Source organism: Podarcis vaucheri, assembly GCF_965113315.1.
Source record: "Podarcis vaucheri genome assembly, chromosome: 11".
Lineage (NCBI taxonomy): Eukaryota > Metazoa > Chordata > Lepidosauria > Squamata > Lacertidae > Podarcis > Podarcis vaucheri.
The window spans coordinates 64,910,156-64,937,281 of NC_138749.1; the positions used below are offsets into that span (position 1 = coordinate 64,910,156).

The window sequence follows — 27,126 nt, forward strand, 5'->3', positions numbered from 1 at the left end:
CCTTCTGTTCTTCCTTACCAATCTAATAGTTTTGCTCTGTTCATTAGCCAAGTCCATCTTCATTGTCATCTCCTTCATGAAAATGCCCTCAGGTGTCCAGAATGCCTGCCTCCCTTTGCAGTGCTTTTATCACTAAGAAAAGCAATGACACAAAAAGCAAATGAAACCTTTGTTTGTCTAGAATGATAATAAAACCAGGCTTTTAGGCACAGATTCTTGAAAATATTTTTTTCTCAGAGCTAGCCTTTTACTTTCCAGTTGTGCTTTTCCACTTCATTTGAACATCTCCTATAATTCCATCTATGTCCATTCAAGAAAACGTTTGCATCGCTTAACACATCATTGTAGATGTTGAATCACCTGCTTGAAAATGCTAAAGATACCAGCCTGAAAGCAAAACACTATTTTAGCTGCAAACAGTATAAAATGCAAAAATAAGTACTGGGACAGAATGTTGTGAAAGTTTTACAAAGTATGTTTTAATTCTTAATTCATTTCATTTATGGAGGAAATGAATCCACATTGCTGCTTTAGTGCTGGCCCTTGGTGAATGCATTAACCAGGAAGTATCTCTTAAGTACTAAAAACAGTAAAACCACACCAAAAATAAATAATGGGCCATCATCCCCAGTCAGTCATCCCCTAAGGCACAGACAAATAATTTTTTAATTTTTTAAAAATATTTCTGTCTGTTGACAGACAGACAGCTGCAACTCTGCAGGTTCAAGGATCCTCAAGATCTCTCCAAGACAAGCCACATTTTCTAGTTGTTAGGCACTTGGCTGTCCTGAGCATGTCCTGTTCACAGCTCAGATAGTTGCATCTCTGCTTAGAATCGATAGTATCAAGCTGTTTGTTTCAGTACCTTAATTGCCTCCTTGCAGGAAGACACAAAGGTACTAACTTCATACATGAATGAGAATGGAGCATGGTTTCTAGGGAAATGTCTTGGAGGGGATGATTGATGAGATGGTGTTTGAAGATAAAACCAGAGCTACTTGATGGTTTGTATCTTTGTTGCTTCCACTCTGGTTCCTGCCTTGGCCCTTACCCTACCTTTAGTGCCCTATATTATCCAACCCAAAGAATCACTGCCACCTACCCTATAACATCTAGGGCCAGCCGTAGCCTTTTCTCCCCCTGAACAGGCTTTTCACTCCAACTTTGCACATATGCATGCTCATCTAGTTGGCCTCTTCCTGGGATGTGGAAGTGCTTTCAAGAATACCAGTCATGTGCACAAAATCCATAAGCAAAGTCAAGTGTATAACCATAACTTAAAGGGCAAAGATTCATTTCTGCAATACAAGAAATACAAGAGGACCTCTTGGTGTTGCCATTCTGCCAGCTTCTGAAAAGTCACCTATTTAGGCAAGCATTCCCCCTGAATGGAACTTCTGGTTTTATTGTTTTAACTGTTTTAATTGTTATGCTTTCTGGTTATTTGTTTTATTGTATTTTTTAATTAAATACCTTTTAATGACCCTGTGGATTTGTTATTGTGTATTTTAATTATGCATTCGTTTTATAAAAGGTAAAGGGACCCCTGACCATTAGGTCCAGTCGTGGCCGACTCTGGGGTTGCGGCGCTCATCTCGCTTTATTGGCCGAGGGAGCCGGCATGCAGCTTCCGGGTCATGTGGCCAGCATGACTAAGCTGCTTCTGGCGAACCAGAGCAGCGCATGGAAATGCCGTTTACCTTCCTGCCAGAGCAGTACCTATTTGTCTACTTGTACTTTGACGTGCTTTTCAACTGCTAGGTTGGCAGGAGCAGGGACCGAGCAACGGGAGCTCACCCCGTCATGGGGATTCGAACTGCCGACCTTCTTATCGGCAAGTCCTAGACTCTGTGGTTTAACCCACAGTGCCACCCACGCCACATTGGTGTGGGGGGTGTATCAATCGCACATATGCATATATATGCACATTATGCTTTTAAAAATTGCCTACAAAGACTATGAGCATTGTATACACCCCCCACCTCCTCTCTCAAGATGGTGCATAATTGAGGATCCTGAACACTGTCCATGTTCTTTACACTGCTGTTTATTTACGTATCTCACTATCATGGTTGCTGAGAGAAGACTGAGAATGAACCGTCAGCCAGAAGCAGGTTGCCTAGTGATCAGTATGGTAGTCAGTGGCCTCTTTTCCTCTGGCTGCCGTATCCTAACCTCATGCTCCTATTCCTCTTCTGGTGCTGGAGCAGGCCTACAATGGCCCCATTCTGTCTCAGGTCACTGACATTGCAGGGATTAGTCCCAGCCAATGGAGAGCCACTTGTCTTGTGCTTAGAAAGCACACGTCCAAAAAGTTTCCCCCTGGGCCCTTTCCTTTGGAGAAAACCCAAATTGCTGTTTGCTATGATTGAGCACAAAAGAGCAGTTTTCCCTGGGGGAAGCAGTGGAACCAGAGGAAGTGTGGATAAGCCACATATGTGCGTCCATGCACCTGAGTGTATACACGCATGCATGTGTTTGAGAGAAGACAGATGTGAATCCACATCTGAGCATTTTCAACTGGCTTTGTAATCAATTTCAGTGTTTCATGCCTGATCAGAGGGATTTCCCACACACCTAATTTTCCATGAATATTATCAATGGGTCTTCCAAGCATGTCCGTTTTAACCATTAGACACACTTCACTTCTCTGAAATCTCCATGCCTTTCTTCCCATTCATTGCTGTGTGTCATTCCAGTCCTTGTCAGAGATCATAGCTCTTTGAAGGACCTGAATCTTGGATGTGGAATAATGGCACACAACATTTTTTTAAAAAATGTGAATATGCATAACTTCCAGCAATTTGGTTCCATTGACACAAAGTTTTAAATGTCATGAAAGGAAGAGCTCTGTGAGGATGCACTGTTTAATTTCACAAATGTGTCTTCACTGCTTTCTGCTAATCCTGTTGCAATATTTCCTTTTGCACACATGATGGTACCAAAGGGACAAAGGAAACCCACAGTTATATAGTCATTTTCAGAGCATCCACTTCTACCTCCGAGGCTTTCTAAAGAAAAGTTCATGTGGTGACTTTGAAGGATTGGTCTGGAGGTGCAAATAAATAGCAGCAGGATGGGGAGACAAGGGGAAAGCTTATGAAATAGTGTTGTGGTTTTTTGTATTTCCAAACCTCATCAGGAAAAACCACTGTGAATAGAATCACAGAACTGGGAGTTGCTACTGCTTTTCTCAGACAAAAAAAAGAAAAAGAAAAAGCTGAAGTCATCTGGTGACAACTGACTAAATGATTTAGAATTGGCTGTGATTTAGAATTGGCTGTGGACCAGATCCTGCAACTCATCTGTTCATTACAGTGTAGCAGGCTTCACAGCTGAAAGATGGCAATGCAATTTAGTGCTGTGTACATTATCCTCTTTGATGCAGGGCACCAGTTCAAAAGAGATTTCCATGTAAGAGAGAAGGATGCCAAAGTCCTGTCATTTGTCTACTGAATCTGCCAGAGCAAATAAAAGAGCCATTCTACTGGGATTTTGGTTTTCTAGTGTGTTTGGCGTAGAACTAGATTGCCAAATGAACTCATCCAGCCACTGGTCCTGCAAATATTTTTTTCTTGTGTTAAAAAGTGATGTTATTGAAATAAACTACTTCTAAGCGCTTATTTGCCTTTTGAGTTACAGCTAGGATCACTGACCTAAGCATTTAGCAAAGACCATTTTGCACATTCCCCTCCAGATTCAGTGTTTCAGGGGTTCCAAAATGCTTAATTGCCATGTGGCTTTTTGTAACTCCAAAGTGCTTTAATTTCATATGTAGGAGAACTGAAGAGGTTCCTGACTGGAGGTCAGTTCCCCCATGTGCTCTTGTTTGTACTTCCGTTATGCACCTCCAGTTCAACTATATCCTGTTGCAACAGCTGCCACAGAAACTTCACAATCCTGGAACTAATATGGCCCCAAATCCACCCTGTTCACCAATTCTTGGTTGCTTTCACCCAAGCAACACTCTTGCTAACACAGATATTATATTGATATATAGATATAGATGATTGTTGGGAGAAGATTGAATTTGGATGAAGGATCAGTATCATTCCATGCTTTCCTTCTTGTTCAGACTTGTCTCACAACAAGCATTACTGTAGCTTTCCTTTGGCTTGACTAGAGCAGAGAGAGCAATTTCCCAAAGTTCTCAGATTTAATCCCTGGCATTATCAGGCAGAGTTGGTAGAGACCCCTGTCTGAAACCTTGGAGAGCCACTGCGTGTAGATAACACTGACCTAGCTGGCCAGTAGTTGGACTTTGTAATAAGGTAGCTTCCTATGTCACCCTCATTTTTGTACTGTAGGCTATAAAATATAAATTAAATAAACAAATAAACGAAGCTTAGAGAAACTGAAATTGATAGATTCACCCATCCCTGTTTGGAATCTTGGGTATTTTAGTCTGGCTAGAATGAATTAAAGTCAGTCCCTCTGTCTCTGTTGGCCTGTCTCTCTCACTTTTGTTCTCAGTTATGACATGTATTTCAAGAAACAAAACAAACAGTGGCGGTGGGGGCAGCAATGAGAAATGTGGCATCTAGGTTGGCCCTGAGAGAAATACCTATAGAGATATACTTAACAAAGAGCCATTATTGAAAAGGCTACCCTTGATAGCAAACATGGTTGTGTGTGAAATACAAAGATATATTTCTATATCTCTGCAGACCGTTAATGCGAGTTACGTAAGAGGCCAATCTAGCCAACTTGCATCCTTGGGGCAGGGGAGGAAGGTCAGGGGAAAGGCTGCCAAACTAGACTGCAGGATCCAGACCAGTAAGAGTAATTGTAGCACGAGGCTGGTTCACATGAAGATCCGCAGTGAAAAGAAAATGTTTAAAAGCCATCACAAAAGTAGTATGGCTACACAAATATTTCTAAGCCGTAGGTATTGGTTTTTTCCATTGGTATAGTCTTTCTACTGCTTTTGTACACATTATCATTTTAATGCTGCAAAGGTATGTGTCTTGAATAGCATAATAAGCAAAATAGGGTACATTCTCACTTTTAGCCAATATGCAGTGTAAATGCAATTTTTTGATGGACTTTTAATGTTATATCCTCAGTGTGCTGTTGTAGCATTATATAATTAGAATGGCCACCTACACATCGGCCAAGAAAGGTGAAATCCATCACCCAAAAAAGAAAGAACAAACATGGATACTTTTTTGCAGTTAATGAAATTTTTAAAAGCTCAGTCACTGTAATGCTTCCATACCACTAACATGGATGACATGGGAGGTGTTACATTTTTGTTGTATTTCAAACAAGTAGATTGCAAAACCCCTTAAATGGATTGCTCCTATAATTTGGAGGAGCATAATCAGATTTCAGTATGTTGATCTTTGACCTAAATTACTTGAACTTACACAAAGTGTGCTTCATTATTGTTTAATGGCACACTGTAAAAGGGCAAAAGAGAAATGGAGATGGAAGGGGGAGCACCAGTGGATGAGGCTCCGTGGGTCTCCTCCTTGCCTGGAAGTTCTTTCTGGCAGGCAGGGGGTGCAGCCCCTTAGCTGACAGCAGAGACCAGTTTGTGCTTTAGTTATGTATGGTTTGTTTTATAAAAGAACAGAAGGCTTTCCCTCAATCTGTTCCTGCTTACAATTATTTCTGCTTCAATGAACCACCAATAAATTGCACTTGAAAATGCCAAGTCTTGCCAGTGGCCTAGAAGCATCACAATATAAACTGAGTTTATTTCATGAAGGCAAAAAGCTAAGTGGCAGGTCACATAGCAAATTATGCAAATGGCCTGCCTGCAAAAGAGCAGCCCATCTCTGCCTCTAACCAGGATGATTTTACCCAGAGGATTCTCTAGTTTGTCTAAAGGATACTAAGCTAAAATTAGTATTAGGTTAAAGAAACTTGGTGATATAAATACTACTTTGAAGAATTCTGCACCACATGTTTGGGGGACATGCTCCATCACTGGGATATTGCCTGGTTTCAAAATATGTGCGCGCTCTCTCTCTCTCTCTCTCACACACACACACACAGAGGGACTCTTACATAATTCCAGGCAGGTGGCTAATTGCTTCATATTTCTCACTTTCCAGACATGATGGAGGTTCTGGGGCAGTGTTACAGTGTCATTTTTCCTTGGAGAAAGGGCACTGGAGACTTACAATTTATAATATATGGTTTTATAAAAGGCCTCAGGTTGTGCTGAAGATCGATGGCATGCATGTGACATCAGGATGTTGGGAGGAGCCAGGAGCAGAGCAGAACACGGTGGCATAATGACTTGGTGGCTCCTCTTCCTCCTGCTGCCACCACCAGTCAGGGGAAGCTTTGCCCATCTTTCCCTTATGTGGCAGGAGCAGGAGGAGCTGCTGGCCAGGGAATGTTCCATGCTCAGCCTCCTCCACCTCCTGATCATTTGGAACATTAGGGGCCACCCCCCAAAAAATAATAATATTGGGGCCCCCAAAAGGTCTGAGCCCCTAGGAGTTGGCACCCCTGATTTCTATCGAGGATTCATCCACACTTCTGCTTGTCGCGCCCCTAGAAAGCTGAGGTCTGAGCGGTTTTCTGCCTGACCAGAGCTTTCTAGGCCTGGACTGGGCCATTTTCCCCTGGCCCCGCTCTTTTCTCAGGGAAAACCCACTCTTTAGCTTTCAGTTGGAACAAAGAGCAGTCTGTGGAACACCCCATCACCATTTGCTCCAAAAGCTAAAAAGTGCTTTTCTTGGGCAGAACAAGAGGAGGTGTGGAGAAGCCCGCAAGCTCAGTGAGCCGGAAGTTGGGCAGTGCCAGTTGCAAAGCAGCTTCGGGCCCAACTTCAGTGGGGCTTGAAAGTTCTTCAGCTACCAAACCGATCTTTTCCTTATCATACCAAATTGAAAGCTGCTATGTACCTGTACTGTTCTGCCCAGTTGTGGGCCCTTTAAACCCAGTCAGGACTCAGCTATTTGGATGACAGGTCTGCCCGCATGGCGCTACCCAGCATGCTCCCTGCCACCTCTGGCAATGGAGTGGCACAGTTCCTTCTTTTTATTGACCACTCTGCATTCCCACTCCATGGCACGTGAAACATTTTCTTTTTTAACTTGAAAATATAGCATGCTACCTTTTTAAGGTTCCCTTTGCACATATCACCTAATTTGGTAAAATTAGTCCAATCTAGTTTATTCAATTAACTACACCTGTGGTTTCTATGAGACTAGGCAGAGTGGCTGCAATAGAAATTAAGAAACCAGCATAGGCTTTTCCTCTGCTGATTGCCGACCCAAAATAAGGACATGGGTCCGACAAATCTGTTCTTAGCTCATGAATGTCTGGTGATTTTTAACCCCTCTGCAAAAGGCTACACTCAACAAGAAATGGAGGTGTGCTATTCACATGGTGAACAACTACAGTTTTACTGCAGGTAAAATAGCTGCACTTTTCATCACTTTAAGCCCGTGGTTTTAAAGTTGCTTACCCTTAGGGTCCACATCAATTGTCTGCTGGGAAACAGCTGAATTTTCAGGAGGACCCTGGCCAGGTCAGATAGAGCCTAGGTAACTCGCTGTGGAAATTGAGAATGTGTCCTAGAACGACCCTGACTCTCCCTGTTGGCTGCGTATTTCAAGGCAGGTTTGGTAATACAGGTAGATAAGCTTTCTTCCAGGGAACCTGGCCTGCCATTATTCATCTTTTCATCAAAAGATGCCTTTTAAGGAACCCCAGTGCTCCTAGGAACACAGTTTGGAAATATCAGTGTAAGCTGTTTGCTGGCTACATATGACTCTCTTTGACATTTGCAAGACAGGTGAAACAAAATATTAATCAGTATTAATTTGTATCTGAAGAAAGTAGTTAGTGGAAGGCTAAAGAATGTCCCCCTTTTCTTTTCTTTTTTAAAAGAAAGGGGCTGAATAGTTTATTGCAGAACTATCAAATTCCACCCTTCACTTGCTGCTTTCCCATTTGGGAAGGGTGAGGGGGCAGGAAGGCCGTCTCTTGCCCCACCCCAGGAGCTTGGTGTTGGGAGATTTTGTTTGGGAGAATGACTAGGAGATTGCTCACAGATCTCCCAGCATCAGTCCTTAGACTCTTGTTCTCATTCCTCTAATATTTGTCAGCAATTATGCTCATTTTTTTCAATCATTTTAATGATGCCCCAGCTGTAAAGAGTTTGACTCTGGTTATATTCGGAGGAATCTCTTTAGGCGATGGCAATTGTAAGCAACACCAATGGAGGGATGATTAGAATGATGACTCCTTCCCCTGTCGGCCCAGAGAGTGCCCTGTTGGGTCAGGCAAGAGGCCTACCTTGAGCAGCCTTCTCCTGCCAACAACAGCTGGCCTAGAACATCTCTGAAGTCACACACAGCAGAACATGGCCATGAAAGTGGGGGACCAGGTACGACCCGTGGGTCAGACTCTTATTCTGCCCACTCTCCACAGCCAAGGGTCACAAGCAGGTGGAGCCGCCCACCTGCCAATTGCCCAGGGCCACAATGCCATCAGAAACCAAGCCATGTTACCGGGGAATTCCTGCTTGCAGAGGTGATCCTTTCGGTTCCTTCCAACTCTATTATGATTCTAGGCGCAGCTTTTGGCAATGTGGAAAACGATTTCTGAACAGCTTCAGTGGATCCTATTCCCTATTTGATTTCATTTGCTTTTACTACAGAATGTGATGCATTTAAGAAGATGAGAAAGAATGAGATTTTAAATGAGAAAACAGCTACCACAGTTTGACAGCTTTTACACTTCAAGGGATACATTTTTCTGAATTGTTAAATCCAACAGAAGTTCATCATGTATTAGGATTGGCAGTGCGGCTTCCAAGTAAGCAAATGAATAGTATTGCTGACTGACCATTTCACAGTTAGGAAATCTGGAACAAGAACTAATATTCATAGAGCAGTTTGTTCTGGTGTCAAACTTCTGTGAAGCAAAGCCACCCACCCTAAATGGGGATAAGTGATTCCCTTAACAATATTTTTAAATTCCCCCATGCCAGGCTTCTTGACTGGCATGGGAAATATCTAAGTATTTGGAGGGCTAAAATGTGAAAAATGGACGACATTTATTTTATGTCCCTCTAGCCCAGCCTTAGCCAGCCTTGGATCTTCAGGTCTTGTTACTGCAAATTATAGCTACTATTATCGGTTTTGTTGTTTAAAATATATATGGCCCACCCTTTATCAATATGAATACTGTTAAAAACTGTGTGTTACCAAGATACAGTAGGCATCATAGCGGCTAGATCATCTCTCTCTTTAAGCTAGCACATGGTGGTTTTGGTCATGATCACTGCCTCTGAATCTTGGAGAATAATAATAATAATAATTAATAAATTTTATTTATATCCCGCCCTCCCCAGCCGAAGCCGGGCTCAGGGCGGCTAACAATAATCAAATAATCCAACATTCTAAAAACATTTAATTATAAAAATTAATTAAAATCAAATTGGTGGCAACCGTTAAGCAAAATTCTGTGCAGATTGCCAGAGGAGGGAGTCAGGCTGCGCCCTGACCAAAGGCCTGGTGGAACAGCTCTGTCTTGCAGGCCCTGCGGAAAGATGTCTAGTCCCGCAGGGCCCTAGTCTCTTGTGACAGAGCGTTCCACCAGATTGGAGCCACAGCCGAAAAAGCCCTGGCTCTAGTTGAGGCCAGCCTAACCTCCTGTGGCCTGGGACCTTCAGGATGTTTTTATTTGCAGACCATAAGTTCCTCTGTGGGACATACCAGGAGAGGCGGTCCCGTAGGTACAAGGGTCCTAGGCCGTATAGGGCTTTAAAGGTTAAAACCAGCACCTTAAACCTGATCCTGTACTCCACCGGGAGCCAGTGCAGCTGGTATAGCACCGGGTGAATGTGATCTCGCAGCGAAGACCCCGTAAGGAGTCTCGCTGCAGCATTCTGCACCCGCTGGAGTTTCTGGGTCAGCCTCAAGGGCAGCCCTACGTAGAGCGAGTTACAATAATCCAGTCTGGAGGTGACGATCGCATGGATCACAGTGGCTAGGTCAGGGCGAGAGAGATAAGGAGCCAGCTGCTTAGCTTGGCGGAGATGAAAAAATGCTGCCTTTGTTATAGCTGTAATCTGCGCCTCCATAGAGAGGGAGGTATCGAAGATTACACCCAAACTCTTAACGGACAGTGCTGGCACTAATTGGGCCCCCACAAGAGAAGGGAGTTGGTCCCTCATCCCCATACCATCCTGACCTGGCCAGAGGACCTCTGTCTTCGAAGGATTTAACTTCAACCGGCTTCCACGTAACCATCCAGCCACAGCTTCCAAGCATCTGGTCAGTGTGTCCGGGGCTGAGTCAGGGCGGCCGTCCATCAACAGAGTTGGGTGTCATCGGCATACTGATGGCAACCCAGCCCAAAACTCCGGACAAGCTGGGCGAGGGGGCGCATAAAGATGTTAAAAAGCATCGGGGAGAGTATCGCACCCTGAGGCACTCCACACACCAAGGAGTGGCACGATGACAATTCCCCCCCAAGCGCCACCCTCTGTCCCCGACCAGAGAGAAACGAGCGCAGCCATTGAAGGACTGTGCCCTGGATCCCCACGTTGGCAAGGCGGTGTTCCAGGAGTTCGTGATTGACCATGTTGAAGGCTGCTGACAGGTCTAGAAGAATCAGCAGCCCCAACCCGCCTCGATCCAGCTGCCTGTGGAGATCATCTGTTAGGGCGACCAGAGCCGTCTCGGTCCCATGACCAGTGCAGAAGCCGGACTGGAATGGATCCAGAGCCGATGTTTCATCCAGAAACCTACCAAGCTGTTCAGCAACCGCTCTCTCAAGCACCTTACCCAGGAATGGAAGATTTGAAACCGGGCGGTAATTGGATAGATCTAAGGGATCTAATGATGTTTTCTTTAAGAGCGGGCGCACCACTGCCTCCTTCAGTTCCCCTGGGAATATCCCGGTGCCAAGGGACAAATTGATGATATCCCCCAGGGGGGCCTGCACCTCATCTGGACATGCTCTAATCAGCCAAGACGGGCACGGGTCAAAAGGACAGGTGGTGGGCTTTCCAGCTCGGAGGAGTCTGTCCACATCGGCTGGGGATATCCGGACCTGAGGACAGTCGAGGGGCCTCGAGAAATGCTGGGTCTGACTCCAGCAGCTACATCAACCTCTGAACCTGATCCTTCAATGCAGGCATGTAACATACGGTATACCCTAAAACCACTGCACTGGCCGCCCCATAGTTGCTGCGCCCTGTTTATAATCCCCTAAATATTTGGAGCCCAAGAATCTGTAGGAGACTTGGTTCCTAAAGTATTAAAAACGGAAATTTGCCCTAAAACTTGCTCAGACCGCAATGCAGTTTTATGGATCTGAAAATGTCCTTACAGGGTTCCTTCATATGGAGAATGAATGATGATTTGTTGAGGAGTACCCAAATTGTAAATAAAGCCCAAAAAGCCTTAAAGGATTATTTCGAAATTAATATGAATCAGGGAACGGAAACAAGGGTTATTTGGGATGCCAGCAAAGCAGTAATGAGAGGATTTCTCATTCAACAAAATTCAATTAGGAAAAAGACACAGAATGAGAAAAAAGATAAAATTTTGGAACAACTAAAAGACAAAGAGAAGAGGCTTAGAGGTAACCCAAAGAATTTGCAGATACAAAAGTAAATTAAAGCCTTACAGATTCAATATTCATAGATTATAAATCTAGAAATATAATGGATCCTAAGGAGGATGAAACAAAGGAACTTTGCAAATAAATGTTGGAAACTCTTAGCTTGGCAATTAAAAAAGAGGCAAAAGCCAAGTACTATCACAAATATTGTAACAGAAGGAAAGTCTGTGAAGAACCCTGTGGGCATAAGAAAATGTTTTCACAAGTATTACAAACAACTGTATAAAAAGAAAGAGGACCAGGCTAAAATTGAGCAATTTATTAAAACCAATGGTTTGCAGAAGATTCCTGAAGATAAAAAGATCCTACTAAAGGGACTAATTACAAGCCAGGAAGTGGAATATGCAATAAACTCAATGCAACTTGACAAGGCCCCGGGACCAGATGGTCTATCAGCAAAATACTATAAGAAAGATTGGCTTATCCAACCATTGGTAGAAGTATGCAATATGATTCTAGGAGGGGGCAAAGCACCTGAAACCTGGAAGGAAGCTTATATTACTCTGATTCCAAAACAAGATCAAGATAGATCCAATGTCAAGAATTACAGACCAATCTCCCTACTTAATGTGGATTATAAAATCTTTGTGAATATACTGGCTAACAGGCTAAAGAAGGTTCTGTCTGAATATATACATAAGGACCAGGCAGTTTTCTGCCTGGAAGACACATGAAAGATAATATTAGGAATGTTGTACATATATTGGAAAAGTTGGAAGCAAGAAAGAACTGTAAAGCAATGTTAATGTTTATTGATGTGGAGAAAGCCTTTGACAATGTATCTTGGAGTTTTATGTTACATGATTTAGAAAGTATGGGGGTTGGTCAAGACTTTTTAAATGAGATTAATGTGATCTATCATGAACAAAAAGCTAAAATTATTGTAAATAATGTGGTATCGAAGGAAATTAGAATTGAAAAGGGAACCAGGCAAGGGTGCCCACTTTCCCCTCTGTTGTTCATTTCGGTCCTAGAGGTCTTCCTGATCAAATTTGCAGATGACACCAAACTGGGGGGGGGGGGTGTGGCTAACACCCCAGAGGACAGGATCACACTTCAAAACGACCTTGACAGATTAGAGAACTGGGCAAAAACAAACAAGATGAACTTTAACAGGGAGAAATGTAAAGTATTGCACTTGGGCAAAAAAAATGAGAGGCACAAATACATGATGGGGGACACCTGGCTTGAGAGCAGTACATGTGAAAAGGATCTGTGAGTCTTGGTTGACCACAAACTTGACATGAGCCAACAGTGTGACGCGGCAGCTAAAAAAGCCAATGCAATTCTGGGCCTCATCAATAGGAGTATAGCATCTAGATCAAGGGAAGTAATAGTGCCACTGTATTCTGCTCTGGTCAGACCTCACCTGGAGTACTGTGTCCAGTTCTGGGCACCACAATTCAAGAAGGACACTGACAAACTGGAACGTGTCCAGAGGAGGGCAACCAAAATGGTCAAAGGCCTGGAAACGATGCCTTATGAGGAACGGCTAAGGGAGCTGGGCATGTTTAGCCTGGAGAAGAGGAGGTTAAGGGGTGATATGATAGCCATGTTCAAATATATAAAAGGATGTCACATAGAGGAGGGAGAAAGGTTGTTTTCTGCTGCTCCGGAGAAGCGGACAAGGAGCAATGGATCCAAACTACAAGAAAGAAGATTCCACCTAAACATTAGGAAGAACTTCCTGACAGTAAGAGCTGTTTGACAGTGGAATTTGCTGCCAAGGAGTGTGGTGGAGTCTCCTGCTTTGGAGGTCTTTAAGCAGAGGCTTGACAACCATATGTCAGGAGTGCTCTGATGGTGTTTCCTGCTTGGCAGGGGGTTGGACTCAATGGCCCTTGTGGTCTATTCCAACTCTATGATTCTATGATTCTTGTTAAGTATGATAAGAAAAGATGAACAAATTAAAGGTATTACAGTAGGATCCAAACAATATAAATTAAAAGCCTTTGCTGATGATTTAGTACTGACATTACAGGATCCAGACTCCAGTGCAGTAAAAGCACTGGAGTTGATACAGGAGTTCAGACAGGTAGCGGGATTTAAGTTAAATAAGAGCAAAACCAAAGTATTAGAGAAAAATCTGGATAATGATGAAAGAAAATTATTACAAGAAAAGAAGGGCTTAGATTTTGTGAAAAAAGTTAAGTATCTGGGAGTCAATTTGCCAGGGAAAATTTTGAATTTATATAAAGCTAACTATGAGAAACTATGGAATGAAATTAAGAGAGATCTAGAGGTATGGTCAGATTTAAAATTGTCATTAATGGGCCGGATTTCGGTGGTTAAGATGAATGTATTGCCAAAGATATTATTTCTGTTTCAAGCCCTCCCAATTATAGACAATGTGAAATGTTTTAAAGAATTGCAGAAAGCTTTATCTAGATTCATCTGGCAGGGGGGAAAACCCAGAATTAAATATAAATTACTAACAGACTCTAAAGAAAGAGGGGGATTTTCCCTGCCAGATTTGAAGATCTATTTTGAAGCAGCTGCGCTTTGCTGGATTAAGGAATGGATACAACTAGAAGACACCGATGATTTAGATCTGGAGGGATTTGACAATGTGTTTGGATGGCATGCATATTTATGGTATGGCATGCATATTTGTGGCATGCATATGGGCTTTTAAAGGCCCATAATGCTTTTAAAAACCATGTAATTAGGAAATCTCTGTTTAATGTGCGGATAAAATATAAAGATCTCTTAGAAAGGAAGACACCCAGATGGCTCTCGCCAATGGAGATGAAGGCCCAGAAAAAGTTAAATATGGAAACCAAGTGGTTGAGATATTCAGACCTGTTATTGGAAGACAAAGAAGGTTATAAATTAAAACCATTTGATCAAATCAAATCAAAGATAAGAAAAATTGGTTACATTATCACCAGATCAATGAATTGTACAAACTAGATAAGAAAAATGGTTTTGTTTCAGAAAAAACTAAGTTGGAAACTGGAAAAGCTTGCAAATATGAGATAGTTTTAGGATTTAAATAGGAATTAAGATGTTTAAAGCTAGATTAGAAAGATTGAAAAATGTTAAGTGATCAAGTTAAAATTCTTTCGAGAAGAAAGATTTTGGAAAACTGTTAAAATGATATACAATGAAATTCAACCAGGGGGATTTGAGGAAGTCACTTGACAATGTTATTAAGATTGGTTTAATTACAATTAGGATGTATGTTTGTTTGTTTGTTTGTGTGTCTAAATTTTTTTTGGAAAATTAATTTTAAAAATGGGGGGGGAACAATCTGTAGGAGCATCACTTTACTATGTTTCACTGTATGGAGGGACTATGGATGTGGACTATGGAACTCCTTTCCACTGGCTTTTTTACTTTTGATATTTAGGCCCCAATTGAAGAAGATACACTTTTTTACCCAAGCAGTTGGAGGGCAAATATATTTTAGTGTTCTCAGCATTGTTGATCTTCAGATGGTTCATAGTTATTTGAAATGTGATGCTTTGATTTTTGTTACCTTGAGATTAGTTTAGTGGAAGGGTGGTATAAAAATACAATATTTTATTATTGATAACAATAATAGGAATCACACCTCCCATTGTTAACATTTTTATATTGCTTGGATTAAGCCAGCCTTTCTCAACCTGTTGGTCCCCAGATGTTGTTGAACTACAACTCCCATCACCCCTAGCTAGCAAGGCCAGAGCTCAGGGATGATGGGAGTTGTAGTCCAACAACATCTGGGGACCACAGGTTGAGAACCACTGTAATAAGCGTTATTCTACTCACCCTCATTTAGTTTGACACTGAGCTCATGGATCCATTCACTGCCTCCTCTAAAGCTAAGTCATCTGCATACTAATAATGCATCACTGCAATGGTTGAGACTACAATGTATGGTCTACACCAGGCTTCCTCAACCTCGGCCGTCCAGATGTTTTGAGACTACAATTCCCATCATCCCTGAACCACTGGTCCTGCTAGCTAGGGATCATGGGAATTGTAGGCCAAAAACACCTGGAGTGCCAAGTTTGAGGAAGCATGGTCTATACAATCCAGTAGTGCTAGATCAGCAGTTCTCAACCTGTGGGTCCCCAGATGTTGCTGGACTACAACTCCCATCATCCCTGAGCTCTGGCCTTGCTAGCTAGGGGTGATGGGGGTTGTAGTTCAACAACACCTGGGGACCCACAGGTTGAGAAAGGCTGTGCTAGATGATATTGCTGGAGAGAGAGAAAAACAGGTGTGCAACCTGCGCCAACCTGGTGTTTTACCCGCAGCTGCTATCATCCAGTATAGCAGATGGTCAGGAATAATAGGAGTTGAGTTGTACAGTGGCGCCTCGCAAGACGAAAAGAATCCCTTCTGTGAGTCTCTTCGTCTAGCGGTTTTTTCATCTTGCGAAGCAAGCCCATTGAAGGATTAGCGGCTTATCTGCTGATCGGATCAGCTGATAAGCGGTTTAGCGGATTAGAAAAAGGGGGGGAGGGGGAAAAACCAGCAGGAACTCGCAAGACATTGTCGTCTTGCGAAGCAAGCCCATAGGAAATTCGTTTTGCGAAGCACCTCCAAAACGGAAAACTCTTTCGTCTAGTGAATTTTCCGTCTTGCGAGGCATTCGTCTTGCGGGGCACCACTGTACTTCAAAACATCTGGAGGAAACCAGATTGAGGAGGGCTAGATTGGGGATATCTGGGGAGCATTGTAACCAGTTTTGCATAGATACTTAACCACAGTCCTGCTTGTGGGGCCAGATGGCTGCTTTTTTCCATTACATAAAGGTTTTTTCCAGTCTCTAAGAGTAGGATCCACATAGAGCTGGGCTGGCAAAAGTCAGTACAAGATTGCGTTGGACCCCAGCTTGTCAATTGCAGCCCAAATTCATTAAGAAATCCCTGGTAAGCAATATGCTTCCAAGCCATTTTGCCAGGTGATAATGTGGAAATTGATACCATGATTCTGAAGCAACAGAGACTTCTTGTTCAAAAGGCAGGTCTTTCTTCAAACACAGCAATTCTTTTTAATTTTTTGTTTCTTGGCAGTTTCTGAATGGACTAGCTTGTCATAATCTTGCATATGTGTGGTTACCCTCTTAACTTCCCCTCCAGGACTTCCTGTAGGGCATGATTCTGCAAGTGTGGAAAACTGCAGTGTGTGGCATTAGGGCTAACATGTCACAATTTTCTTTATTGTTCTTTTTAAAGCAAATTCTAGCTGTCACAGCTTGAAAGAAGGTTGGCAATATCTGATGAAATCTCAGAAGTGAGAGGGATTTCTGACAAACACTTTCAGTGGTCATAGGCAAGGCTCAGCTTCTCTCTCTTCTCAAGATTAGAACAATCAGCAGACTAACTTGTGCAAAGTAATAAACATTGCAAAATAACCTGCAGAAATAAATTGTGGGGATTTGAACACAGGTTTCAGTGTTTTCAATGCAGTATATGTGTTTTCCTTCTCTCAGAAATTTGCTTTTTAAAGAGAGATTGCCCAAAGCACTGCTTATTGGTCAACATTTTGGTTCCAGGATTTTCAATGCCCCCTTTTGAATTTCAGACTTATCAATGAATCTCTGAGGGACCAATTGCTTGTCACCATTCAGAAGACCTTCACCTATACCCGGACCCAGGCACAGCATCTCTTCATAATCCTCATGGAATGCATGAAGAAGAAGGAACTGGTATGCAAGCACATTCTCTAGGCATGAAACGCAGAAGCCCAATTTCATACCGGCTTGGTGCATAAATAAGGTTCAATCTCAGTTTGGAGATTGGGGGACCTGCAGTGGTATGCAGTCCATCTTTCTAACTTCCATGGCTCAAACCATAGTTTGTGTTAGATTTGCATTACCCAACCTCTGGCTTCTCTAAGGCTCGCCTGGAATATCTCAAAGCCATGAGCTGAAACCACGCTTAGGAGGGCAATTGCAAACTGCAGTTTGGGGCAATCCTGGTTAGCCTTATCCATAGTTAGTGACATGTTTACCTGACGTTTAACCTCCTTGGAAGGGAGAGGGAATTCATGCACAAGAGAGAGAATCTAAAATTAGGGTTGCTATGTTTGGAAGAGCAAAAAAGAGAACACACACACACATACACACACACACAGAGACGGCTCAGCTGGGGATTGGGAGCCTGCTGCTTCCCAGCTGAGTTGTGCAAAGAGGCAGAGGCCCAGTGCTCCTGCGTGCAAGTGGGGGGAACACCAGGGCTGACTCAGCTGAGGATCGGGAGCCCCTTGAGCATGCACATGCCCAAACGTAAAAACAACAGCAACCCAAACATTTTTTGTAAATTGTAAATATCGGCCTGGCCGGAGATGTTGGCCATGGAAAAGAGGACATGTCAAGGAAATCTTGGACGTATGGCAACCCTACTAAAATGCAAATCTGTAGCACTTTCCCAATCCCCAGCACATGGTTTGGAGACTGGTTATGTTACATCTGTGTGAACTAAAACTGTGTTTCGGTGGATGTCAGTTAGAAACCATTCTGTCTTTTACATGTACATCTGTGTAACTGGAGACTTGGGCATGAAGAGTCCATAAGGCCAGCCACAAACAGCTGATTAAAAGGCGATTTAAGTAAAATGTAAGAACAAATAAAATGGGAAGTACATTAAAACTTTAAATTTCTAGGAATAGCTTCCATTGGCCTTACCTGTATAATGTCATTAACTCAATTAATAAGTTTCATTGGACTTTAAGTTATGGATAAATTATTCACAGAGCATCATAAATGCATCCATCACATTATATTACCTTAGGTCTGGCTGGAAGCATTTAAATATTGTTTTCAGAATCTGAATTCCAAATGTGCATTTTCTGAAACCAGTGGTGTTATTCTTTTTGTGTATATGCTGTTGCTGCTTAGCAGTTTGCCTCCAGCAGCATGCTAGGAGCTATGCAAAATGCAATGAAAGATGCAATCCCTGTCCCAGGACCTTGCATGAAGAAATCAAGGGCAGCATCAGTAAGAAGAGTCTTGAATTATTAGTGGTGGGCAAAATCAAACCAAATGGCAATGCATGTGACAGGGAAGATAAGCCTGAGATGGTTTAGGGTCACCATTGCTTGATGAAGTAGATCTTGATGATGGACTTGACAGACTGCAAAGCTTTTCTAAACAGAGGGGGCTCCCTGGCACAGAAATGATAATGGTAGCCATAAAAACCCCCAGCTATGTTCAGATTGCAAGTTCAGATTGCTAACATTGTTATTTTTTAGCATTTATTTAACCATATCAATAAGCTTAAAGGTAAAGGGGCCCCTGACCATTAGGGCCAGTCGTGACCGACTCTGGGGTTGCAGCGCTCATCTCGCTTTATTGGCTGAGGGAGCCGGCGGACAGCTTCCGGGTCATGTGGCCAGCATGACTAAGCCGCTTCTGGCGAACCAGAGCAGCGCATGGAAACACCGTTTACCTTCCCGCCAGAGCAGTACCTATTTATCTGCCTGCACTTTGACGTGCTTTCGAACTGCTAGGTTGGCAGGAATCAATGAGCTTAGTGGTGTACAAAACAGAGAAAGTAAATAAAACTGTATGAAATGTTTTATGGTCACTGGCATAACTAAGCAGGATCACAAAAGATAACAAATTCAACCTATTTTGTTTTCAAATTATGGCTTAGAGCCACATGAGTATTTTTAAAAAGCTTTATCCCTGTAAGTAGATTGTGTGTTGCCAAGCCCTCAGCCCATGTACAGAAAATTTTATCATGTAATAATGTTTCACCCACTGATAATGATTCACAGTGCAAAATTATTTACATTAAACATATTTTACTCTTTTTTAAGTATGTTTGGTTTTGGGCTTTACAGAAGCTGGAAGGACAAAGCCACAGTTATAATTTTGGAGGCTGAAATGTATTAAAGGCTTCCAATTACATAACTTACCCAGAACTCCAACAACACTGAGTTGGTGAGAGTCAGTCTGAAAGACATGATAGAATCTGAGTCGCCAACACCACTACAGTGGTACCTCGGGTTAAGTACTTAATTCGTTCCGGAGGTCCGTTCTTAACCTGAAACTGTTCTTAACCTGAACAGTTGGGCCTCCTGCTGCTGCCGCACCGCCGGAGCACGATTTCTGTTCTTATCCTGAAGCAAAGTTCTTAACCTGAAGCACTATTTCTGGGTTAGCGGAGTCTGTAACCTTAAGCGTATGTAACCTGAAGTGTATGTAACCCAAGTGTCAGGGCCTCAGGAACAGAGGCACAGGGGAGAGAGGAAATGGAGAGCGAAGGGGAAGAATCGGAGGGCAGCGTAGGGGGGTATAGCAGTGACCCGAGAGATTCCATGAGCTCCTCCAGTGAATCAGAAGATTCCCAGAAGGAGGCGCCGATGGTTAGGGCAAGGGGGGCCAGCGGGGACTCCCAAAGCAGCAGCTGGAGATCAGGGCCAGCTTCCCCACCAGAGCGCAGTGGGGGGGGGAGGAGTCCCAGGTATCAGAGCCAGCATCTCCCCCAGCAGGGAGAGAAGAGGAGTCGAGACTGACCACACCTCCACTGGGGAGTGGGGGAAGCAGTGACAGGAGCAGTGGAACGGTCAGGAGGAAGGTTGCCAGCTGGGCGCGCGCGCCAAGTTCAAATGTACAGGCGCGCGGGACAGCAGAAAGTCCAGATCGGGAACCAGGTCCTAAAGCCCGCCGGAGGCAGGGGGAAGACTCAGGGGACTCAGCGTCAGAAGAGTCTAGGAAGGGCGAGAGCCCAGCTGACAGGAGGACCCAGAGGAGGAAAGAGCGGAGGAAGAGGTGGAGCAAGGCTAGGGTCTTAAACTGGGGTATGGGGGGAGGAGACTCAGACGGAGCTTCAGCGGTCTAGAGTTTCAGACGTAGAGCTGCACGCTGCTGATGTGAAAGACAAACTGAACTTCAATAAAGACTCTTGTATATAACAATGAAGTGGCGTTGGTCCTTTGTGAGCTGGGACCTAGGGCAGCTCTGACACCAAGGTACCACTTTCCTGCTTGGCAGGGGGTTGGACTCGATGGCCCTTGTGGTCTCTTCCAACTCTATGATTCTATGATTCACTGTATTAGCTAGGAAACCTCAGTAACCTTCCACAATATTGATGTCAAATTTCTTTTTATCTTATCTGGGAAAGGTCTGATGAGCCCATTTCCAATCCAAAATTAATTCAGTCAGGGCTCATAAAATGAGACATAAGAGCTAATGTTGTATCCACAGAAAACAAAACTGCTGTAGGTGAAACTGCAGACTGTGAATGATGTCTAATCCAGGTGTGTTGCTGTCAATGAAGATGTCTGTTACCATCAAGGAACTCTTGTTTGTCTGGGCAAAGCCACCACTGATTGGCAAAATGACCCATAATGAGTTGTCATAAATGATAAAGCAGTGATATTGAGCAAATGTTACAGCTCAAATTAAAAATCATCACAAGTCACTCACTTGTCATTTAGGCAGCCTGACCTGACCTGGCCTTCGGTCGTGTGGGTTGGCCTTTTCTTTCTAACTGTGCTGCTGGCTTCAGTGAATGTAAGAGCACCATTCTGTTAAATTACTTATGGTCATACAAGGACAGGAATTTAGATGGCAGATGCATGCCTACTAGCATTCAGAGAAAGACTGTTGAGTCCCAGGAGCACACATCCATATTAAGGAAGCATGGGAAAGCATTTAATTAGTCTCTAGCTAAAGGGAAACAAGAAAACCCCATCTCTTTTTGGCACGCATGAGAGAAGAAGCTCCTTCCCCGTCCCTTTTGCATGTTAGATTTTATTTACTCATTGCCAAGAAGAGAGAGTTGTGGTTGTGTTCCTATTAGCATCCCATAATTGTATAGCATGCTGTAGTCTTTTTGCAAAAGCCCATTCTTTTTTTTCTTGTTTCTTTTTTAAATAAAAAAAATATTTTCCAAAATAATAAAACTTTTAACCACAATAACTGGATACTAGTGTAGTTTTAAAATACCATAAAAAACAATGCAAAATAATCATAACCATAACTGGCTTCTCTTAATAATATTCAAGCAACTGAATAGGGCAGTTGACATAGAAAGGTCTTCAAGAGTCCCCTGCAAGTGAATAGCGAGGATAGTCTTCCACAGCACGGGACTGTGACCCTCAATTCCCAACTTCCGTTGAAGCCAGCCAGGCTTCTGAAACACAAGGGACAACTAGAAGTGGTTTGGAATGAGAAATAGTTCACAGGTCTGTTTATCTGGGTGCCATTTACCCACACAACTTGATTCCCCTCCATTCTCCTCTTCCCTCTTCCCCTGGGGAAGGAGAATCATCGGAATCATAGGGAATAGCAGAAGCCTCACAGGAAGATACTTTCTGCACATCCCCTGCTGCTGCACCACCACCGCTGAGATCAGATCCAGAGCCCCCCACTCCCAAGCTGCCTTTCCCTTTAAAAACAAACAAACATGGTAGATTGAATGCCGGGCTTGTTAAAGAGTGCTTCAAAATGCTGTAGTGTGGAAGTTATTAAATCAGCCCTCCCCGACGGGCAGTTTTCTTCTGACTTTAGGCTGGTTAGTTTTCTCTCTGTGGCTGTTTTTCGGTTCCCTCTCTCAGACCAAATCCAGTGCTCAATTTCATGGAGTCTTGGGCTCCATTAATGTGCATGCAGACGTCTTGTCCTTCTTTTCTTGTTCATAAGTGAAGCATAACATGAAAAATTCAAGTCAGTTTGGAAGCTGACTAGGTGAATCTGGGTTTTTATAAATATGTGGCACTGATGCACCGTAATAACCTTGAGATGCCACAAGTGCCAGTGGGTTTACAAGCCCAAGGACCACGCAGGAGTAAATGGGTTGTGCTTCTGGTCTCCAGAGTGCAAAGAAGGCCTGTAGGAAGGGCAGGGAACAGGGCCTCATAGGTGTTGGTCACTTGTGCATGATTTAATATACATACCTGCCATGCTGCCATCTCTGGATATAAATACATACTGTATTATGTAGCCAGAAATAAGGCGTTTAACCAAAGGGGACTAAAATAAGCAAAATAACCCCAAATAAGTATCCCAATTTTTTTCAGAATAGACAAGGCATCTCTTGTCAATTTTTTCAATAATGGATGGATGTTCATAGGAAGTGTTGTAAATTTGTATCAGACATAGAGAAATTATGCCTGGGAACTACCGGTATTTGAATTTGCCAGCATTAGAAAGCTGCCTGTTTGTAACTATTCTCCGGTTCTTTTCATATCTACACTTGCTGCCGAAATGAAACACTGCAAGCAGCCCTTAGATTCCCCCATGACCTTCACAACAACTCTATCCACAAAGCTTATCTTGTTCAGATGTTTCTGCTGGATCAATACACCAGATCTTATCATATGCAAAGTAACTGTTTGAGGATGCTTGATAACCTTAATTCCCATGGAAAGAATATTCTTGTCAAGTAAGATACCATGCATAAATTCAATGACAGTCCATTGCTGTAGGGAGAAAAGGGGGCTGGGCTGGGATATACTGCCTTAGTTTTCCTTTAATATACTGTTTTGTTGAGTTATTGCCCCCCTTTAGCATGCTGACATGCTGGAACCTCCCAAATATTTAATCATTTATTTAGATTTCAACATTAAAAGAAGCCAGTACTGTGACTGAATTTTGTCAGTTCAAGATAACACTTCAAAAAGTTTAATGCTACATTTTTATGAATAGAAAAATAAGAGGATTATGGTATTTGTGAAGAACCTATAATTAGGCAACAAAGAAAGAACTGCTATTTTAAGCAAGCAGTTTTTCCGATTGCTTAAATAACAGGCATATAACCTACACAAATAGATTGTTATCATGTTTTGGTAGCTTATCATGCTTCCAGTAATCAGGGCTAACTTGGATATGTTCCAATGTAGATCTTCAAGTTCATAAAGAGCTGCTTAATATTGGCTGCATTCAGACATCATGCTAAACCACAGCTGGAGACGGCCAGGGCCAGGACTCCTTAGGAAGTCTTTCACATGATGCTGCCAAGAGCCACTCACAACCTCCCGCCTCCCAACGTGGCCACAACTGGGCAACACCTTTTTCTATTTCTGGGTTAGCGGAGTCTGTAACCTGAAGCGTCTGTAACCTGAGGCACCACTGTAGTACTTTCCCCAAACCTGGATCAAGGCATCAAATCACCTTACCATCACTGCATAAGTACTGAGGGCGCACAGGACAATGCTATACCTCCTTGCTGCTTTCAGATTACCAATCCTACTATAACATACAAACTTGCCAGATTTTGCACAGCAGCTCCAGATGCAACGGATGTGCCACACTCTTTCACGCTCTTTCACTCTTGTCCGATGTTCCTAACCCTTCTTTTAGACTTACTTGGATTCTTATGGACTTTTATATATATATTCTGTTTTAACTCTTTTTAGTGAGTTGTGTGTTTTTTAGATTTTTAATGATTTTAAATTATTGTACCCCCCCCTCCTTATCAGGGCCCGATTTAGGTTCAATGAGGCCCTCAGCTGCTGAAGGTCATGGGGCCCTTTATATGTCCAGCTGCCCTTTGTCAACAAATCATCACTGTTTTTTGTGTTGAATATATGCTATATATGCCCATTACTTGCATCATAGGAGTCTACACAACACAAAGCACTGTTGCTGTGTGTAGGTTTTATTTTATTTGTTTTTTATTGTATGTTTTGGAAATGCACATCCAGTTTTTTTCCTTTAAATTATTTGGGGGCCCCAAGATCCAGCACTGCTCCCTATGCTGGTCTACGGCCGTAATATAGTGTTGGTTTTGATTGATTGATTGATTGATTGATTGGATCGAGGCATCAAGGAAATTCTCCTTTTATTTTACCATATTTATTCCGTTCCCTTTCACCAAACCAACAAGAGTCTCTAGAGTGTGAAGGGCCAGACACCCCCGGGAGCATATTTGGTGACTCACAACCAGTGATATTTCCGGAGGGGGGGGGATACGCCGGGGGACGCATACCCCAAAACATTTTGTGAATCTAAGTTTGGTCTCATTGAAGGCAGTATTTCAGTGTGAGTAGGAAAGTGAGAGCACCCCGCAACATTTTTTTAAGAAAAAAAGCTCTGCTCACAACTCTGTTAATACAGTGTATCCACATCAAGCCCCCCAGCCTAGACGCTGGGGGGGGGGGAATTCAAAGGCTCAGTGGATACTCCGTCTCTCTTTCGGCTGAGGGAACAGATTCATGTCGGGCCTTGCCTGCCTCCTTCCCTCTGGGCAGGGAGGGCTCCGTTTTGTTTTTTAAATTTATTTTTTATTTTTTATCTATGTCATTTTAAATTGTAATTGATATTAATGCTGTATTCTTAGTTTTAGATTTTATGATTTATGTGGAAATTGTTTTCCATTAGGTTGTGTACCTTTTGATGTACTTTATTTATTGTTTATGACTTCTGTTATGTTGGCAATTATGTACATCTTGTCATGCCGTAAGCCGCCTTGAGGATTGTTTTCACTATGGAAAGGCGGCATACAAATAAGACGACGACGACGATGATGATGATGATGATGTATACTCTCCTAATCCCTACCATGGGAGAGGGACTCTTCCATAGGGCAAATACTTACCATCTCATATAAAAGTTTCCTTTAAATTATTATTTAAATGATCATTAAAAAATAAGCTATATCTGAATATAATTAGCCATGTTTTCCACTGTGTCAAGCTGGTTTATATATCTGTATTCACTTTTCACAGTATCTTTCCCAGGAAAATGTCACAGAACTAGAACAATTCTAGAGTTTATAAAACATGAGACAAACATCTTAAAATATATTTTTTTGGAATGCTTCTTAAAATATGTGCTGGCAGCAATCACAGGAATGTTTTTTCCTCCTAGAGTACATGTTGCAATGGGTATTCTCTAAAGAGTTAGTAATCAGTAATGGTTTTACCTAGAATTTAGGTTACATTTAAGAGGTAACAATTCAATGTTTTATTCAAAGTGCTGCTCAGATCCTTTTTTGCTATTAACCTACTTAAGTCTGTTTTTGTTGTGCAGAGCAAACCTGAAGGAAGCTTGATCTTGTTATGTTTTCAGGGCATCTAAGAAAATCAGTTTCTTTCGACAACAACAGCTTTCTTCTGAATTTAAAATATTCAGTGAGGTGACATTTATTAGTCTTGTCCTGCTCCCCAACTCAAAGCTAAGACATATCCCTATTTTCTGATGCCACTGATTTCGGGTTTCCATCCCTCCAGCTGCTTCTTGGGACCTTAGGCCCTCATTTCCACTATTTTCTTGGTGCCTTTTATGTCTAGTTGCCAGTTAGCTTTCCTTCCTTTCTTCCTTCCCTCCCGAGTCAATTTATGCACTGTGGGATTTGCGTAGGTCCTTTCAGGGGCAGAGACCCATTTGCAGGTCCAGGTGCTGTGCAGCTGTGAGCCGTGAGGTCAATACATGGTGAAGTTGCAGTAAATGCAGTACAGTACAACCATTTTGGGATTTAAAGAGGCCACAACTTTATCAGATGTCAGCAGATTTGGGTGCAGGCATTGGGTATGTATCCTGTATCAACCAGCCTGCTGCTGGTTGATTATTTGGCAGGGTTAAGAATTGTCCTGTAACATACCGTACATCAAATTGGAAAGACTCCTCCAATCCCCATTTTGGGAGTGCTCTGGCCCATCAGCCCCCATCCGGGTGTGCAAATGGAAACACCCTCCCCTGGATCACTTCACCGGGATGCCCTGATTCCTCGGACCAGGTGTTGGGACTCCTGACGCACCCCCCTGTGTCCACTTTGACTAAGGATCCAACCCAATGCCTTCTCTGCCATCAAGTTCTGACAATTGCTAAGAGTTGACAAAAAACCCAGTATTATCTGAAGGCAAATTCCTCCCTGCCCCCAAACACAGTGACAAAACAGGGTGAGAAATCCAGCACTGACTGGGACGGAGTGGAGGGCACAGCGGGCTTAAATTGCCAGGGAGTGGACCAGAGGGGATCATTTTCCCTCCTGCTGCTCCCAGAGCCACACGCCCCAGCTCACCCACGATGGGCTGCAGTCGCGGAGGAGCCCCAGCGGCCAGCATGGCTAGTGGAAGAGGAGGGACGTCTGCCCCTGCCCTCTGCTGAAGCCCAAAGTCTGCCCAGCACTGCCATGCCAGACCGCAACCACCTCTCCCCTCCAGCAGCCACCAGGCAGTCCTTACGCAGCTGAAATGTGGCTCTGAGCCCCTCACTCCCCCCTCCTGGCTCGTAGGTTTGGAGGTGCGGGGGGGGGGAGCAGAGCTACCAGCACTGGCATAGTGGCTCTGTGGGGCATAGCACCCAGGACAGTGAGGTCCTAGGAGGGAGAAAGTGGGGTGGCAGTGGCAGTCAGGGTGGCACACAGTGGGAAGGGAAGCAGTCGTGGCAAGGAACATCAGAAATAGGTGCAGGGCCCCCTCAATGCTGACAAATCTGCTATACTTACTGCATTTTCCCTCTGAGCAGTTTATTCTTCACCTTTGGTTTGTGTGTGTGCCTGCGCGTTCTCTCTCTCTCTCCTCCTCATGTTGCTGCCAAGGGAAATTTACACTAAAATATTCAGGCATACCCAGCTGAATTATAAATGCTGAGCAATACTGGAATAGAAGCTGCTCTTCTAGTAAGAGGACCATAATGTA

At 43.2% G+C, this 27,126-nt stretch overlaps 1 protein-coding gene across 11 annotated transcripts in view; it reads left to right on the forward strand.

Annotated features, from left to right (window-relative positions):
* TRPM3 (transient receptor potential cation channel subfamily M member 3) overlaps positions 1–27,126 on the forward strand; it is a gene marked incomplete at its 5' end in the record, with an annotated part of 445,271 nt that overhangs the window by 331,103 nt on the left and 87,042 nt on the right. For all 11 annotated transcript variants that reach the window (XM_082241479.1, XM_082241471.1, XM_082241480.1 and 8 more), the window contains one exon: positions 17,119–17,242. In XM_082241479.1, the coding sequence (XP_082097605.1) occupies positions 17,119–17,242 (124 nt within the window). The remainder of the gene's footprint in view (positions 1–17,118; positions 17,243–27,126) is intronic.